Genomic DNA, 18,019 nt, shown 5'->3' with positions numbered 1-18,019 from the left:
AGACTTAGCAGTGGAAATGACAAGCGTACGTGGATGAGTATGCCCAGGACATGAGTGCTCTTGCAGATCAGTGGGGTGGTTCTCTGTGTGATGCAGCACACAAGGTTCACAGAGCTGGCTGGTGACCTGTGTAGTCTTCTTCTCCAAAATATGTGTAGTCTGCTGTAAACATATTTTCAGCAGAAGATGTTGGTAGTTCTGCTTCATCCTTGGGGCTGTAGGAAGAGAAGAGCAGCTCCATCCTGAGCCTGTCTAGCTCAGCCCTGCTCTGGAGGGCTCAACTTCTCAGCCTACCGATGCCCATCTCAATGAGAGAAGATTCTTTCTTCTCACCTCATCTTGCATATGGAGATGGAAAGCTGAGTGCTTTTAAAGGATGAAGTCAAAGGTGGCAGCAAAGCAGGAAGGAGGGACAAAAGGTGGAAGAGATCAATTGCAACAACTGAGGGCAAAATAAATACGTTCTGTCCCAGCCTCTATGCTTGTTGGAAATGACTTGGAAGTGGTGCTCCCATGAAGGATGCTTCATGTGTCAGGGGACTGTGACGATAATAAAAATGTGTCAGCAGTTATTGATGGGAGGGAAGAATTAAATAGAATCTGATCTTTCCTTTTAAAAAGTGCCTGCCATGCTGCTATTCGACTTGTTGCAGAGCAGGTTGGATCACATGCTGGACATGATGTTGGTTAGGAAAGTTTACACTTTCTGCACAGACCCTTTTTAGCAGCTCCTTATGGACTGCCACTGCTAGTCCCAAACTCACTGGTGAACTGAATTTGCGGACTATTGGGTAGTCCATTTACTTCAGTGAAAGAAATTGAGTAAATGAGGAAACTTTTGATTCTCATTTGTCTCCTATAATTGAAATGAGTGCTTGTTCCAGTCTCACTCCTGCCTGCTTGGTTTCCATCTCCCAGTGCTCTGTTATCTCGGTTTTAACTTCTCTGTGTAACCTGTGAGAGTTTTGATGTCAAAGATGTTTATTCCCCACAAGCGATCTCTTGCTTTCTACTCATGTTTGTCCTGCTGCTTGTCTCAAGGCTCTGTTTGACAGCGAAGCTTAACTAGAGATTATTGTGCTGTGACTATCATACAGGCTTTTCAGTATTATTTTCACTGATATCATAGAATCATATAATATTGTAAATGTGTAGATTTAATTACAGAGCTTATGTAAAGGAGAAATTTAAGGGCAGTGTAGGTCTGCAGACTCTGAAGAAATGTCTGCAGAGGGAATAGTTGTTTTATGATATTCATGCTTTAGTCACTGGTAGTAGTTCAGTTGCAGAAAAAGCCAGAGCCCCTGTTTAATTTTTTTTAAGTTGTTGAATTAAATAGCATGTTTTAAAAGAGTTTGTAGGCAAACTCTCAATCAAAAAACATGAGTGATCGTGAAATACTGGTTTTGTGCCAGTATCTGCTCAATATAAGGTATGCATCTTCCCATGGCAGTGCCTAAGGAAGCAGAAAAGGGAGATAGAGCAGATGTCGCAGAGCCACAAAGATGATTAAGGGAGTGGAACATCTCCCTTATGAGGAGAGGCTGAGGGAGCTGGGTCTCTTTAGCTTGCAAAAGAGGAGACTGAGGGGTGACCTCATCAATGTTTACAAATATGTGAAGGGTAGGTGTCAGGATGATGGAGCTAGGCTTTTTTCAGTGATATCCAGTGATAGGACAAGGGGCAATGGGTGTAAACTGGAACATAGGAAGTTCCACGTTAACATCAGGAAGAACTTCTTTACTGTAAGAGTGACAGAGCACTGGAACAGGTTGCCCAGGGGGGTTGTGGAGTCTCCTACACTGGAGATATTCAAGGCCCGCCTGGACAAGTTCCTGTGTGATGTACTGTAGGTTACCCTGCTCTTGCAGGGGGGTTGGACTAGATGATCTTTTTAGGTCCCTTCCAACCCTTGGGATTCTGTGATTCTGTGATTCTGTGATTCTGAGATAGTCAAATCAGCATGAGTTCTATGCTGCCTAAATATTTCCATATAAAATACTCCTTCTTAGCCTAAACCAGCTTTTTATTTTTGATGCTGGGAATATGTCAGAATGTAATTTCTGGAAAACAGAGTCAAATGGGAGCATGCCAAGAATACCTCTGATGTCAGGTTGGTCCCATGAAATGCTGTATGGTAGATCTCTACACCCAGATCTATAAAGTAACCAGTTGTTTGAAATCCCTTGGAAGTTATTGCATGTATTGTCAACCCTTTACACCTGAGTGGGTCTGGGAAGGGGTTTTCATCCTCTGGTGAACATCTTACTAGGTCAACTTAAATAGAAGTGTGAATGAAGTTGTTTTCTCAGAGCAGTGACGTTTGGGAGGATTGTGATATTTCAGCTTAGGAATTCATGATAGAAGGTGATTCTAGTGCAGTGCGGTGTGGCAACAGGGAAAGCTCCTGTGGATGAAACATGAGTGTCCTCCCATTAAATGGGAGGTCAAGTATTGCTCAGTAAAACCAGCCTGTCTCCAGAGGCAGTGCTGCATGGCTGGTTGTTTCCTGCCTTCGCTTACTGGCTTTTCAAATAGGTTACAGAATAATACTAAATTCAGATCAAATTCCTAATGAGCCATGGTACTTTGGGGAAGATTATGTTTTTAGGATGGAGATCATAAGACTAAGAATTACTTAGTACTATATGCTCTTTGAAAATGAGAGAACAGCTGTCATTAGTACTATATGAAGACCAGTCTGATGCTCTTAGCTTCTTTGTGGTATTGTGTCAGGTCTAAAACCAACGTACTAAAGTACTTTTTCAGAATATGTATTGGGTTTGCATGGCAAGGTTTTGTCAATGAGGGTGTTTCTGAGAAGCTGCCAGAAGCTTCCCCCATGTCTGATGGAGCCAATGCCAGACAGCTCCATGACAGACCTGCTCCTGGCCAAGGCTGAGAGCATCAGTGACAGTGGTAGCACCTCTGGGATAACACAGTTAAGAAGGGGGAAAAGTTAGTGTGCAGGAGCAATTGCAGCCAGGGAGGAGTGAGAAAATGTGAGAGGAACATCTCTGCAGAAACCCAGGTCAGTGCAGAAGGAGGGGAGGAGATGCTCCCGGTAAGAAGAGCTTTTGTTCAGTAAAACATTAATTAGTTCTAACATAATCTTCAGAAGTAGTTAGGCAGTATGAAAAGAAATGACAGAAGTTTAATCCTATCCTGATATACAGTATTGTTGGAAATAGAAGTTAAGATACATTGTGGGGAAACAAAAATAATAAAAACATTATAAGTGAGCATCTATTTTTGTACAAGCTCTATGATAGCTAATGGAGTACTTCAGGTTTTACTTTGAAAATGAAAGATTAATGCTTGTACATGTATGGGTTTTTACATTAATGAAATACATTAAAGAGTGGTACCAATAATTTTGGAAACTTACTAGGGCGTTCTTTACAAGTAAGCTGGCTAATACAGTGATAGTCTGATGAAGGAGCATGATTAAAAATAACAGCTTTCTAGGAGGTTATTTCAAGATCTTTGTAGTTAATGTGTAAGCGCTCAAACTATCAGAGAACGTTATGGATGCTAGAAATACCGCATGTTACCACTGAAAAAAATAGGCTGACAAATTATTAAACAAAGGTGGAGAACTTTGTTAAACAAAGCAAGGTAGCATGATTAAGATACAGAATTAATTTTGTGTATGTACTTTCCCAACACGTATTTGGAATCAACAAAAGCAGAAGGTGGTGAAGTAAGTCTTTAAGGTAATGCCTTGAACAACATTTTGAGTTAATAAAAATCCACAGGTTACGCACAAAAAAGCATTCTTCAGACTGTTATCATCATCTAACTGCATGTCATCCTGAATTCAAGGAAATGGAAATAATCCAGTAGGATGAGTATGCAGTTACTTTACGTCAGGTTTCCACTGAAGTGGAACACTAGTTTGTATGCCCAGCCGATAACGCATCTGCACTGGGTGGGATAACAGCAGCTCAGGACCTACACACTCTGACAGAATCTTACCTGCTTGTTCTGTATCTGATAATTAGTGTTGCTAAGTACAAAACTTGGATTTAAATAGTAATGCAAGTAAGCAAATATTATCCCAAAATCAGAACATGCGTTTTCAAGAGGTCTTTGTTAGCCTGGATAAATAATGTTTATACTTGCAGGTCATGATAGATGTGGATTTGTTAGAAAACATGATGTAGATCACAGTTTATGTTGAGATATTAAAAATCTTTGTCAGCAAAGATATTTATGTTGGTATTTCAGGCCATGGTGGTCATATCATTAAATTAACTTAGCTTAGTAATTGTCGTCTTTTGTGTTAAAACACAAACTCTTTTTTTCTACCTAAATAAGGTATATATAGCTAAGGTACCTAGACAAACATAAAGTGATTGTGCACCATTTTCATTACAGTAGTTTAAATGCAGTAGAGGCTGAGAATTTGGTTTAAAACCATTTGAATTAACATTTTTTTCAGACAGTTTCCAACTAAAGAAGTATTGTTTGTGTAGCATTAGTTTATCCTTTCTTTTTGCAGTCCTTAATTCTCTTTCTGGTTAAAGCACAGGCATGTGTAACTGCAGTAGTTGAGAAGACCCTGATGCTAGAAGTTATTGCCTTACTCCAGGGTTGTCTGAAGGGAGGTGTTTGGGCAGTTCAGCAAAGGATGAGATGGGTTGGCTTTTTATTTCCACAGTTGTCTGTATTGACAAGTGAAATTAAATCTGATAAAGATGCTTTTCAATGGACTTATCAAAGAATTGATATCTTGTTGACAGAGCAGCTGAGCATTAGAATCATAATGTGTTTAGCATTTTAATTGTTTGATTTTTTTTCTTCGAAAAATAAGGCAGTAAAACAACATAAGAACAGGCTGTGACATAATACCCAAGCTAGTCAGTCAATAAACTTTGTTAATTTGTATGAAAATGTAAGTAACTTGTCTATAATAATACTTAGATACTTTGCCTAATTTCATTAGTAAGTCTGTACTATACCAGAATGTCTTCCTTTAGTCAATTTTATATGCTAATTACTTTTATTATTTTTTCATTATGGGTATATAAACTGCAAAATGAAATTTTCTTTTATACATCTCAGTAATGCAATAATAATTTTAGTGGAAGAAGTTACTAAATGTAGCTTCTCTTCTTCACTTGATCACAACGTGGGTCTAGACCATAAAGCATCTGGAGAATCTCCTGTGGTTGAGTGAGACCTGTTGTTGTGAGGATTGGTTACAGCAAGAGAGCTGGAGATGGTTCAGGAATGGGGTGAGAAGCAGGTGACTGCAGGACATTCAGGGTACAGCTGAAAGGATATGTCCCTGGGTTCTTTTCCAGCTGCTCTGTTCTGTGAAATATTCATCCTTTCAGTGATGCAACAGGTTTTCTTATATTTAAAGTGTCAAGTTCTTTGAAAGGAACAGATTTACTTCTTTCTTTTTTTATTTTTTTTTTTAATTGCAATTCAGAGATTTTCCCCAACTATTCCAAGTTTCTTGTTTCTAAATCTTATTTAATGCCTTTGAGTAAGTCTTCAAAACTTAGTGATAGGACTTACTTAATCCTCAGTGTTTTCTATCCAGAAAAGCAGTGTCAAGAGAATGTGCATTAGATACAGTTCTGTAAATCATGATAAAGTGACATCAGTGAAGGAGGAGAACACAGACTTCAGCACCTTCTTCACCTGCTCCAGCAGATAACCTCCAGGAGAACTGAGCTTTGCCCAAGGACAAAGGCATTTTCTGCAGCCTGAATGTATTCTTGCTGGTAAAATGTGCTTAACCTTGTAAAGACCAGCCTTGTTTAACATGTTCATCGCTGACATGGACAGTGGGATTGAGTGTGCTCTCAGCAAGTTTGCCGATGACACCAAGCTGTGTGGTCCGGTTGATACCCTGGAGGGAAGGGATGCCATCCAGAGGGACCTTGACACGCTTGTGAGGTGGGCTGATGCCAACCTTATGAAGTTCAACCATGACAAGTGCAAGGTCCTACACCTGGGTCGGAGCAATCCCAGGCACAGCTACAGACTGGGCAAAGAAACGATTCAGAGCGGCCCTGCGGAGAAGGACTTGGGGGTGCTGGTCGATGAGAAAATGAACATGGGCTGGCAGTGTGAGCTCGCAGCCCAGAAAGCCAACTGTATTCTGGGCTGCATCAAAAGGAGTGTGACCAGCAGGTCGAGGGAGGTGATCCTGCCCCTCTACTCTGCTCTCCTGAGACCTCACCTGGAGTATTGTGTGCAGTTCTGGTATCCTCAACATAAAAAGGACATGGAACTGTTGGAACCAGTCCAGAGGAGGGCCCTGAGGATGATCAGGGGACTGGAGCACCTCCCGTATGAAGACAGGCTGAGGAAGTTGGGGCTGTTCAGCCTGGAGAAGAGAAGGCTGCGTGGGGACCTCATAGCAGCCTTCCAGTATCTGAAGGGGGCCTATAGGGATGCTGGGGAGGGACTCTTTGTCAGGGACTGTGGTGGCAGGACAAAGGGTAACGGGTTAAAACTTAAACAGGGGAAGTTTAGATTGGATATAAGGAGGAAATTCTTTCCTGTTAGGGTGGTGAGGCACTGGAATCGGTTCCCCAGGGGGGTTGTGAGTGCTCCATCCCTGGCAGTGTTCAAGGCCAGGTTGGATGAAGCCTTGGGTGGGATGGTTTAGTGTGAGGTGTCCCTGCCTATGGTAGGGGGGTTGGAACTAGATGATCTTGAGGTCCTTTCCAACCCTAACTATTCTATGATTCTATGATTGAAAAAAGACAAAAATCATCTACCAAATGTTTTCTCTTTTTAAAGCTAAATTCCATTCCTTACAAGCCCAGAAACTAAAAGGTTGCAGTGACTTAACTAAATCTTTTCATCATAGAAAGATATACATTTCCAAAAGCTATACAGTGCAGATTAACCTGAATATTCTGCAATGCTGAATACTTGTTGCATGTTCTCATTGATTGTTGGGTGTATACCTACTTGATGTGTAAAACTTCATAGTCTCAAATTTGTGACTTGTCTTTTTGAAAAATATGCTGTTATACCTAAAATGTTAACTCAAAGCATCAATTTTAATCTTAGTAAGTCTGAAAAGTTTTCATTACCAGTGCCACAGGGCTGCTCACGGAGATCATCTTTGCATTACCTGGACTTCTTGATGCAGCAGGGAGCAAGGACACGAGTTCTCCAAAGCCCTGTCTGAGGAGTGGTCAATACTATACAGGGTTTTTTTTGATAGTTAGCATTGTGAAATGCTGCTCTCGTGGTATGAGAGGCACGTATCAGATGGACTTACCTGAGTAGATGTGTGTGGCATGGTTTCCCATTGCTAGGATTTGGAAGTGGTGACCTAAGCCATTTCATCAGGGTTTTATGCTGGTTAGCATCTGTCAAAAGCTAGCCACTTGTTTTTGGTAAAGCGGTGTGAGGATATGCAGTCTAGAGATCAAGACCTACCACTTCTTTTTCCTGATTCTGCCCTGTTTGACCTGTGGAAAGCCCCGATCCTTTAATGTACATCAAGTGGGTGACTCCAGGTGCTTGTGTGTGAATTTTTGCTCTGCCCAGTGGAATGTTTCTTATTCAGTTGGTGTGAATTTGGCTGCAGGGTTTGGGTCATCTCTATGGGTAGAATCGAGGAGCTGTTGCGTTTGCTTAACGTGTGATGGTCTGGGGTTTCCAGTCAGTACAGTTGCTTAATGCAGCAGCTGAAACGCCTTCAGCTGTTTCCCTGACTGCAGTCCCAGAAGTCTCTTTCCATTTCCTGGATACCAGTAAGAAGAAAGAAATATGGCAGAATTTCCATCAGTTTGGTGCAAAATGAGTGGGTTTTTTAAGTGTAACTTTAAGAGAATATTAAAAATGTGTTTTGGCTTTTTTTCTCCACAGAGTTTACAGATGCTTCCTCAACAACGGAAGGCCATAGCAAAATTTAAGGAGCCAGCGCATGCTTTAGCATTTCAACAGAAATTCCACAGGTAAATAATTAAATGCTGCTGCTGCTTCAGTTCCTTCCCTCCCTTCAAAAGATTAAATCAGTCTCCTCTGCTCAATGTTCCTCTTAATCCAGCCAAGCATCTGTTTATTAGTGACTTTCATAGAACCTCCTTGTTTGTTCTCCACCCCTAGATTTGGTTTGAGTACCAGGTTTAAATTTCTTTTAACTTTTAACAGGCACATGATAGATCTGTCCCACATAAATGTGGCACTGATAGTTGAGTGATGACTGCTGAGAGAAACCCTGACACTAACAGAAGCATACTGTGGAGCTACATGAGGCACAGTGGCAACACCATCGGGTTGTGAAACCTTTCAGCTTAGTCTTTAGTTGCTAACTACAGAAAACAGCAAGATGTTCTCCAGAAGAGCAGAACTTGAGAGGATCTGCAAAGGTGGAATTTCTGTTAGGTTTGTTCACGTTCTTTGTAACCACATGGAACTACAGAGTCTTTTTCAAAACGCTTTCAATGCACGTAGACACTGTTCTTCAAGATCCTACTGTGTGACCACAGTGACTTGAGAAAGAACGTTTACATCGAAAGATTTAAAAACTTTCTCCATAGCAAAGAATATTTGATAATGGTTGCTCTTATCTTCAGTTTTGAATGAAAACTCACTTTTCTAAACAAAACACATTAGCTGCATTGTATATCTGGGAGCATAGAAGGTATTCTTGCATAGATTTAAACGTGGTCTACTTCGCTGAACAGCAGTATGCTGAGAAGCTATGGAGATGACACGGGAAAATTGTAGTTCTGATCTTTGTAAATAAGTTAAATCCGTCTTTGCATTTTTCTATTCCAACACAGACTTCCATCTTCTCCTTCCAACTCCACTTATTCCGTAAAACCCTGTGTAGGAATAACATTGCTGTATTTTCCCTTGGGTTTTAAAAACAAGGATCTTTGCCCTTCAGTAGCATTGTGGGGTAGTGAACTCCAAGTTGTAACTAGGTTGTTTTAGATGATGCTGCCAGATACGAGGAAAAATAAATATTTGGTGGCTCACTTCAAAAATGTTACATAGGAAGTGTGGTGCATTCCTAATAGTTCTCTTGGGTTAGCGTTCAATGATTGCCTTATGCTTTATTTTGATTAGAGTTTTTTTCTTTGGGGTTTATTTTGTGACTAATGTTGAACCGTAAGAAACCCATAACTGAAAGGACTTGGTTTGGTGTGGTGTTCCCGATAAAATACAGGACTATAAGGACATTGCGAGTCTGCTGGTGAACGTGGCAGTTCCCAAAATTATGTGCAAACATTAAGGAGCTTATATCTTATTCAAGTAAAATCCGTATTATTTCCTTTTGGTTAAGAACCATCTAGATGGTGTTGCCAAAGGAACAATTTTTTCAATTACTTCTGAATAAACTTATTACACTATCATCTTTATATTGGATTCCAGTTTTTATGACCACTTCCTTAGTTTTAGACCATGAGCTTTTGGTTCATCCTTTATTTTAGAAGTACTCTTAAGTACCCCACTTACTGCTTGAAGGCGGGGACTTACAGAAACCTTACAGGTTTGTTACCTGAATGACCACAGGAGAACACTATTGGTATGTAATGAAACAGCTGCAAATGGGGTCCAAAATAGGCATGTCAAATGTAGAAGGTGAACTAAGCAAGTTTATAGCACCATACAGTACCATATAGTACCATTTTTTAAAATTCTTTTAATTTTTTTATAAGGAATTAATGGTAACTGAGTCACAAAGACCTAATTGGCTTTCTTACAGTTTTGGTCCAGATTTTCAATTAAGTAGAAGTTACTAAAAATAATGATTGAATAATAAAATACTGTCAAAAATCTAGGTAAAACTGCTCTTTGTTCATTGAAATAATAGAGTAATGTAGTACTTTGGAAACATTGTACTGGGAAAGAAATTGATACTCTAAGCCCATTAACAACTTAGTGATGCAACAGTGTTGCACGCAAGTGAGTTTTGAGCTTTGCATCTGTCTCTGTAGTTCCCCATTTGTGCTTAATAGTTAATAACATCTAGCACAATTACTGCACATGAAGTCTTATTAGTGCTTCAGGTAGACCCAAACCCAGGACAGAGAGCAAGCTGCAGGTAGGAGGTGCCCGGTGGGAGCCGACCCTGAAGACTCACACAAGGTGATCTGCCCCATGCTGCTTAACTCCTCACACTGTGAGCACTAGGATCCCTACACTGCCTCCTTAGGTTATGTAGTTTTTATTTTTTAAGAATTAAATGCTTATCTTTAAAACAAGTAATGAAACAGTTGTTCATCTCGCTGTTAGGGAGCAGCTTCTTGCAGTGAGAAGGATGGGAAGATATCTCGGAGTGGAGTAATAATAGTGCATGTCTGGAAATCTGGGTTAGATGCAAATGCCAGACAGGCCAGCAGCTGAGTTCAGCAGTAGGAACATCTGCAGCTGATCAGCTGTCCTGTCAGAACCAAATGTTATTGGTGTTAGAGTTTTTTGGAGCCTAAGAATATGGGTTTGATTCAAAAGTCAAAGAAGTTTGTAGAAATGCTCCTGCTTTGGGTTTTGAATCTATCCCAAAGAGGCTGAGGTTCAGCCAGCTTCAGTTGAAAGAATTTTTATTCAGTTGGGGTTAAAAAAAATAAAAAATAGATTTTTGAGGAGAATGTGTGGCTTTGGATTAAAGACCTGAGATCACCTCACATCTATTTAGATGTTGGAGGCAACATAAGCAGTGCCTGTTTAATGACTATATGCACTCTCTTTAAAGGCGGTTGCAGTAGTATTACTTGTTCATAGGCAGAGTACAGGCGGGTTGGTGGTGATCATTTTAGCTGCTTATTGCAGCACCTGAGTATCTTCCTATATGTAAACATCCTATATGTATGTGTGTCTATATGCATTTTATTATAAGCATACATACATACTCACACCCTGTGTTGTCATCATCTCTCTCTAATATCTTAAAAAACTCAGTAGCAAAAGTAGCAGTTAGGCGAGTCATTTGTTAAAATGTTCGTGTTTTGTTAGTTCTCAAATCCTAACTTAAAAGTGGATCTCTTGGCAATGATCAGCTTGGGTGATACAGCTCTTCTAGATCCCTTTGCTGTCTCCTCCCAAAAAACCCAAAGGAAGTAGAGGTAAAGCTAGAAGGATGTGTTCTTGTCATGTTCTCTTTCAGCACATAGTTAAATCTGAGCATCTCAAGTTAACTTTCTTGGAAGATCTGTTGCAACCATTATCTTGTTCTTTCTTTATCATATGTTCAAAATACAATGCAAAATGCGGGGGGAGGAAAAAGGAATTTAATGTAGTATGTAAATATTGACCTTTTAAGATTAAAATGTTACTCAAAGTGCTTACAGTCAACCACATCTTAGCTCTTTGTTAGGTTGTTTGTGTTGTCTCATCAAAGTTTAATGGATACAATTCCATAAATGTTGATGTGTTTTTGTGTATATCTTCAAATTTTTATAAAGATGCTAGTAAGTCAATACATATATCCTCATCTGTGTATTATTTGTTCACAGTTTAAATTAGCATAACTTTATAAAGATTCCAGGAGGTGATTATATGAAACCAACTTTTTTATTATTTTTTTTTCTAAATTCTTTTGTTTTCTTCTTGTAGCACTGGAGAATTTATTTTATAACTAAACGTATTTTGCCTTGACTAAGAGATTGGATTGGCTGTATGAGCTGTGGTGTTTTAGTAGAATGTTCTGCCTTTTTTTTTTTATTATTAAAAAAATAAAAACCTTGTCCTTTAACTTTTGAGGGGAAATACAGTGCACTGTCAGACCAAGGCATGGGGTTTCTAGGTTTGTTCCATTGTGCTGTGCAAGTGCAAATGAGGTCTGTCATGTAATATTGTTCTCAAAAGTTCGGGATATTTTGGTTTTACACATATTTCGAGTCGGTCATGTAACACATTGGCTCATCAGAATGTTGGTAACTAGTGTGGCACGTGCTGTATGGTGGAACAGTGTGCAGTGCTCGGGAAGCTCGGTGTGGTTGGTGCTAAGCAGGAGGAGGACAGGTCCATAGCATCTCATAGCTGGAGGAGCAAATATTCATCTCAGAGAGGGGTAAAGAATAAATTTAGACAGGGATATTGTTCATGGCCCACATACATCTCCAATGCAACTTTGGGGAAGAAGAGTATATACTGGCAGCCCTCTGTAAGGTATCGTGAGATACCTAATTTATTCCCCCATTTAAATCTTGAAGATTCACTTCAGATTTCCAAATTTCTGTTTAAAAAAAAAAAGCCCTTCCAGCCATTTAAATGCCAGGCAGACTGAGCATTTAATGTTAGGTTTCCACTGCAAGGATATAGGTATTTTTTTTGTAAAGCTGTGGGTTATTTCTGAAGAATCTTGAGGGTCTTCATTGTTTTTTCTTAACTTTATCTGGCTGCTTGGAATAAGAAAAAAACGTTCACTTCATTCTGAATTTTTAATACATTTTCTTTTAGACATAGTATCTTTTATCTGTTTAACTTGAAATTGTGCCCTTATCCCAGAAGCTGCTGTAGGCGCTTCCTCTGGGTACACACAGTAACTGCGTGTCTGTATGTGTGTGTGGGTGCGGTGCCTTACAGCTGGGGTGAGAGGGGTGGTGGGAGGCGGGCACGGGCATTTCTTGCGGGTTTTTTTGCCTGTTTTTTGTCTAATTTGGGAGATATCCTGGATCTGTTCTCTGCTGTAGCATTGTGGTGTTCTTGTCCTTCGCGTAGTGCTGTGTTTGTTACGTGAGTTGTGATAGTTGAAGGTTGAAATCTGACTTTGCCTCTTTGCTGTCAAAAAGGCATTTTTTGTTCGGGGAGACACAAACCCTTTTTTCTTTTTTAAAATTTTTTTTGTGTTTTCATTTTTTTTAGCAGCGTGTTGGATGAGGAGTTAAATGTGAAGGAAACAAATCCTGAACAGATTGCAGAAGGTCAGCTCTGTTATAAAGGTCATTTAGGGTAACATAGGGCTTTCGTTTGTTACCTTAAATCATGCCTTAACCTCTAATTAATTCATAAACATAATACTTGAAAGTATTTTATCTTCAATTAGTACCAAATCCTAAGGATTTTATGTAAGGTTTTTTTGTAACCTGTTTTTTAGTCATGGAGATGACTTACTATCCACATGAGCACAGGGTCTTGTGTATGAAAACACTGATTCATATTGGATCCTTACGTATACCAACTTCTGGTATAATATGGTTGGGAAGGATCATTTTGTTCTTCATAACACTGCTTTTTGCAGGGTTGGGGTTTTTTTTATAGACAAAACCAAAACACTTCCATTTTCTACTTCTGTGCTTATTTTGCTGGGAAGTATGGTCCTTATTGCACTAAAGAAAACCTCAAGGGGAAAGTTAATGTCACTGGGTCTTCTAGGTGCCTGTGTTGCTTTCTCTTTTCTTGGTTGGATGCACTGATTTTTCTAACTAACTGGAAGTGGGCTTTATATGCACACTGTATTTCAACAGGTTACACTGCTTTTATTTAATGTAACAGCACTTGGGTTAAGTGATTCTTGCCATATAGTTTAAAACAGTATTGCAAATTAAGAATATTGTCATAGAAGGACCTGTGTACAGTTAAGCATAGCTGTATTGCACTGTTGTGTGTAGTCACTTGGAACATCCCAATTTAAGACACTGCAGTGTTTAAACATAATATTTTATGTTTGCTCAGTGGTTCAGGATTTTCATTGTGTGCATCAAATAGTTTTTAATACACATTGTATTTTTTCCTAGTGTCTGTCATGCTGACTTTGGAACCTTACAGTTTTATTTCTATTTATATAATAACAAAACCATTTTTTGCAGGATTTCTTTTTTAGATGGTGAAACGTCTTTCGACGGTTTAACTTGTAATTAATACACATTTCCGCTTACAGCAGAGACAAGATGCTAACACTCATTTATTCACAGCTGATCTTCTGTTGCATTGCATACAGGTTAAGTCAGCTTTCTTTTTTTTCCTGGGGTATCCTTTACCTCTACCCTGTGCTTTACCTCATTTCCATCTCATTTGCCCCTGTTTTTTCATTCCCACAAGGATATTTGTATCCTTGTTACATTCCTGCCCTTTTCACTCTCTGCTCATCTCTCCGCACTTTTTGCTATCGGAGTGCACTGCATTCATTCTTAAGCTCTATTTTCTGGTCTTATAGCTCTTTTGAGGATACCTGAAATCTGGAAGCACATCCTACTGTACTTTCCTTTGCAGGCTTTGGTCCATAAAGTTGAGGTTGTTTTTACAGGTATTGCACCTTAGGAGATGCTGCCCGTTCCAAAGCACTGGAGAAGCATCACTTAACAGTTTTGCTTTGCAGTTTTACCCATGCTGGAGAATTAAAACATTTTGTTTACATGCTCTAGCATTTTCAGCAAGCCAAGCGAAACAGGATTAACAACTCTTTTATCCTTTTCACTTTTTCAGGAGTTCTGTTCTTGAATTCAGTGATAGTAATAGCACTGTTTTTTCTATTGCCACGTACAAATATGAACACTGTCGACACGATTCTACCTCCTATTACTATTACTGAATGTGATCCTTCCTAACCTGTAAAGTCTTAAGTGCTGTATATATGTGGGTATTTTGAGAACCACTTCAAATGTATTGCTCTAATATGGATTACAGAGTTTGTTCATTAGCAGTTCAGGATATAAATTCAACAGCCGACTCTATCATACTGACTCCACTGGGAGTTCGACTGCCTCATGTTTTCTACAGCATCATCTGCACACAGTGTTTACTACCGATTTCTTGAATGTAATACTGAAGTATACCAAATCCTGCACTTCCATAAGAGACCTTTGTTGTACCTATTTAAGTGAATGTAAAAATGGAAACACAAGATGATCTCATGTACAAGTTTTTTTACATGTAATTTTATGTTTGAAATGTCAGCATGTAAATCTATTTATTGTACCTAAAATATGTCAATAAAACTTAATCTTTATCATATTTCCTCTGTTGGTGCTTGATATACAACTTCATCTTGTCAGAATAAGCTTCACGTAACATATTATTTTATGATTTTGTTATGGTAGTATCTCTGGGCTCCTGCTTTCACATCAGCATCTCAGCATGGGGTTCTTTCAGAGCTGTGCGAAAGTGCCCCAGATGGAAAAACAAGTGACTGAGGGTAGGTGATGGTGAAAGGGGCTTGGGCTTGTGTGGCCAGTTCCAAAGGTCTAGAGGTTAACAAGGATGCCGCAGGTAAAGGAGTGTAAAAGCTTTTCCACTTTTTTTCATCCGTACTGACATGTCTAGTAAAAGATTTCTACTTTCAAATATTGCCTATCTTATGATGTAAAGAGGAGCTCTTAGCATGGTCATCATCAACTGTAACCTGAACACAATTATATCAGCAGAAATGGAGGCTAAGGTGTATCATGAAATAGTTTGTTAAAATTATTTGCAAAGTTGAATGTACACCATCCCACTATCGCCCTGCTGTCACTGGAGGTGGCCACCTGTGATCCCGCACGTGCGTTTTCAGTGATGCATTACTAGCAAGTCACATCATCATTATTGAGGGTAGATCTCCAGAGAACATTGTTACCTGGGGACAGACTAATGATACTTCAAGGTGGTTGTTCCTGCTTGTAGCTCGATAGAGGACATGTTAGTGACAAGCAACACAGTGACCGTAGAAAGCTCAATCTAAACATGCCTCTGATGTGGCGTTGGTTTTTTTTATAGTGAGTAATGTGTAAATAACCACCTTTGCTTACTAAGTTTCAACTTAGTTTTCAACTTTTAATTTTGGTTTGAGTTAATAGGAGGAACACACTAAATATCCATCCGATGCTGCAGCATCATCTCTTCTGTATCTCCTCTACAGAAAGCTCAAAGCAAAAGTAAACCTCACCAAAACCCTTCAAACTCCAGACCTAATGAGTTATATCTCCTTGTTTCTTTGTACCTTCTTACCCTGCCTCTGTCAGTCTGCAGTCTTGGGACTGCAGTTCTAGTGAAGTTAATGCACCACTGAGTATCAACTCATCAGCCCACTCTTGCAATAAACTGGACGGGTTAACCATTACACAGCACAGGGAAACAAGCTTTCTTTTTGAGAGCACTGGCTAGGATCAGGCATCTGAGTCCATGTGGTCTTTAGAAGTTAAAATGTCCTGCTGATGAACTTGTAATTTCATAAGATCTCAGGATTCATGCAGGGATGTGCTTTGAGAACTAGACGGCTGACAACTGCAGTGATGGAGGAAACCCATGGGTTCAAAAACTAGTGGAAAGGATGAAAAGGGAGTGACGAAGGGAGGTACAAATAAACCTTTGAAATCAAATTCTGAGGTGCCTTCTGGAGTGCTTCAAAAATTGGTCTTGATTGACCTTAATTAATGTGTAACAATCTGGGCAGAAGGAGCTGGAGTGTGCTCACCGAGCGTGTTGGGAGGTTCACAAGGGAGGGCTCGGATGAGGAGGAGGACCGGAGCATCTCAGAGGAATTGGATGAGCTGGAGAATTAGAGTAATAGAGGTGAGATTAAATTTAATCTTGCAAAGTGCAAGACCGTGCACTCTGCTGTTAATAAATAAGGGGTTCTGCTGTAAGAGTCACTGGGAAAAGAGAAGGAGCTGTGAATTAATTGCAGATAGCTGATGTGGTGAGCTATGAGAAAAGACAACTGGCTGCCTTTTTAGGATGGATGGGTCAGGCACTTCTAGAAATGAACATTAGCATGTATAGTATGAAGATTTACTGCTGGATTTCAAAACAGCAACCAAACACCTCCCTGCCTACAGCCCTCCCATTGTGAATATTTATTTTGGGAGCTTTTTGAATGGTTCAGCTATCAAAGATTTTCTCTGGTTTTGCTCTACACATTCAGCCTTTCAAAGACCAGGGCTTAAGCTACAGAAAGCATCCTTGGTTGGGTTCAATGAGAACTGATGCATCACACAGTGCCACTGCTCCTTGGTTTCAAATGTCAATTCTGGTAACTGCTGAATATACATTAAACATTTTCACCCATCCATGCTGTTTTGGAAGGATCCCAGGGGAAGGTGCGTCTTCAACTGGTGAAAAATTAAAGATGCTGCCTGGGAAAATTGTTCTGTGGAGATGTGGTCAGCATTAGGGATGCATTGGATAGGGCTTGGGAGCATTTCCGTTTCTTCTGATTCTTGTCCCGTATTCCACTGGTTCTTAACTAATTACCTGCTTTTCATTACTGATGAGAGGGTTCTACTTCCATAAAGGATTTTAAGACAACAGAGAGAGGATGGACTCAATAGCCCAGCAGCCTTTTCCAGTCCTGTTTTCTTGGGGTCACAAACAAATTGGGCTATGTCTTCCAAAGCTTAGGTATCCCAGTTACAGCATTACAGCAGACCTAGTGTGAACAGAAGCAAAGAGGGTTTGGAAGCTTCTTCCTTCATATATCCATGCTATGAGTCAGGTACACAACACTGCTGCATGCTTTCCACGGCTTCGGTTAACATGGCTCCCACCCTGCAGGGCATGCGGGCTGGGGAAATAGCTAGAAGCTTCAAAGGAAAAGGTAAAAGGCCACTGAGGGCACTTGGTTTGGTAGGGGTCAGAAGATTTGGTGGTTGGGATAGCTGTCTGCTCTTAGCTTGGGGTCTTCAAGCTGTTTTTCTAAGACACACCACAGGGGGTTTGGGCACTTTCTCAAGTATGAGGTATCTATTTAGCAAAATGGTCTTGGGGCAGGTACTCATGAGCATGGGATGTTAATATTTAAGCAATGTAGGATAATGTTTAAGTTAGTGGTGGCTGGAATCAAGTCTTTTGCATGTAGGCAAAATCCTGTTCACTGGCATGGTCAAATTGTTAAAAAGTTATAGTATCTTCCTGAAATCTAACATTTCAAGACAAGTTGACAGCAAGTCAAATTACAAACACCGAACACTCATCATCCAAATGCTTACTGCTTTGTGCTTAGACAGGGCTTTAATAAAGCAGAAGGGCTGCTGTGCATTTGCTCCTGAATGAATTTCTGTGATTTCTGTGCAGATATTCAGTGACTCTGATATTTGTCTATTCTTTGTCACTTCCTATCAATTGCTTTTTACGTTATTACTGTTATTAACCTTGTTATTGAAACTGGAGCTTT

At 39.8% G+C, this 18,019-nt stretch overlaps 1 protein-coding gene across 4 annotated transcripts in view; it reads left to right on the top strand.

Moving 5' to 3' along the window:
- The window catches only part of RBM33 (RNA binding motif protein 33), a 104,854-nt gene extending 89,971 nt beyond the window's left edge, over positions 1-14,883 (top strand). For all 4 annotated transcript variants that reach the window (XM_065666809.1, XM_065666808.1, XM_065666807.1 and 1 more), the window contains 2 exons: positions 7,849-7,937; positions 8,134-14,883. In XM_065666809.1, the coding sequence (XP_065522881.1) occupies positions 7,849-7,937; positions 8,134-8,182 (138 nt within the window). In that variant the 3' untranslated portion in view covers positions 8,183-14,883. The remainder of the gene's footprint in view (positions 1-7,848; positions 7,938-8,133) is intronic.
- The last annotated feature ends 3,136 nt before the right edge of the window (positions 14,884-18,019 follow it).

The sequence above is a fragment of the Lathamus discolor genome, chromosome 2 (genome assembly GCF_037157495.1).
Source record: "Lathamus discolor isolate bLatDis1 chromosome 2, bLatDis1.hap1, whole genome shotgun sequence".
Lineage (NCBI taxonomy): Eukaryota > Metazoa > Chordata > Aves > Psittaciformes > Psittacidae > Lathamus > Lathamus discolor.
The sequence above is the reverse complement of the archived record's forward strand: the minus strand, read 5'-3'. Positions and strand labels throughout refer to the sequence as shown.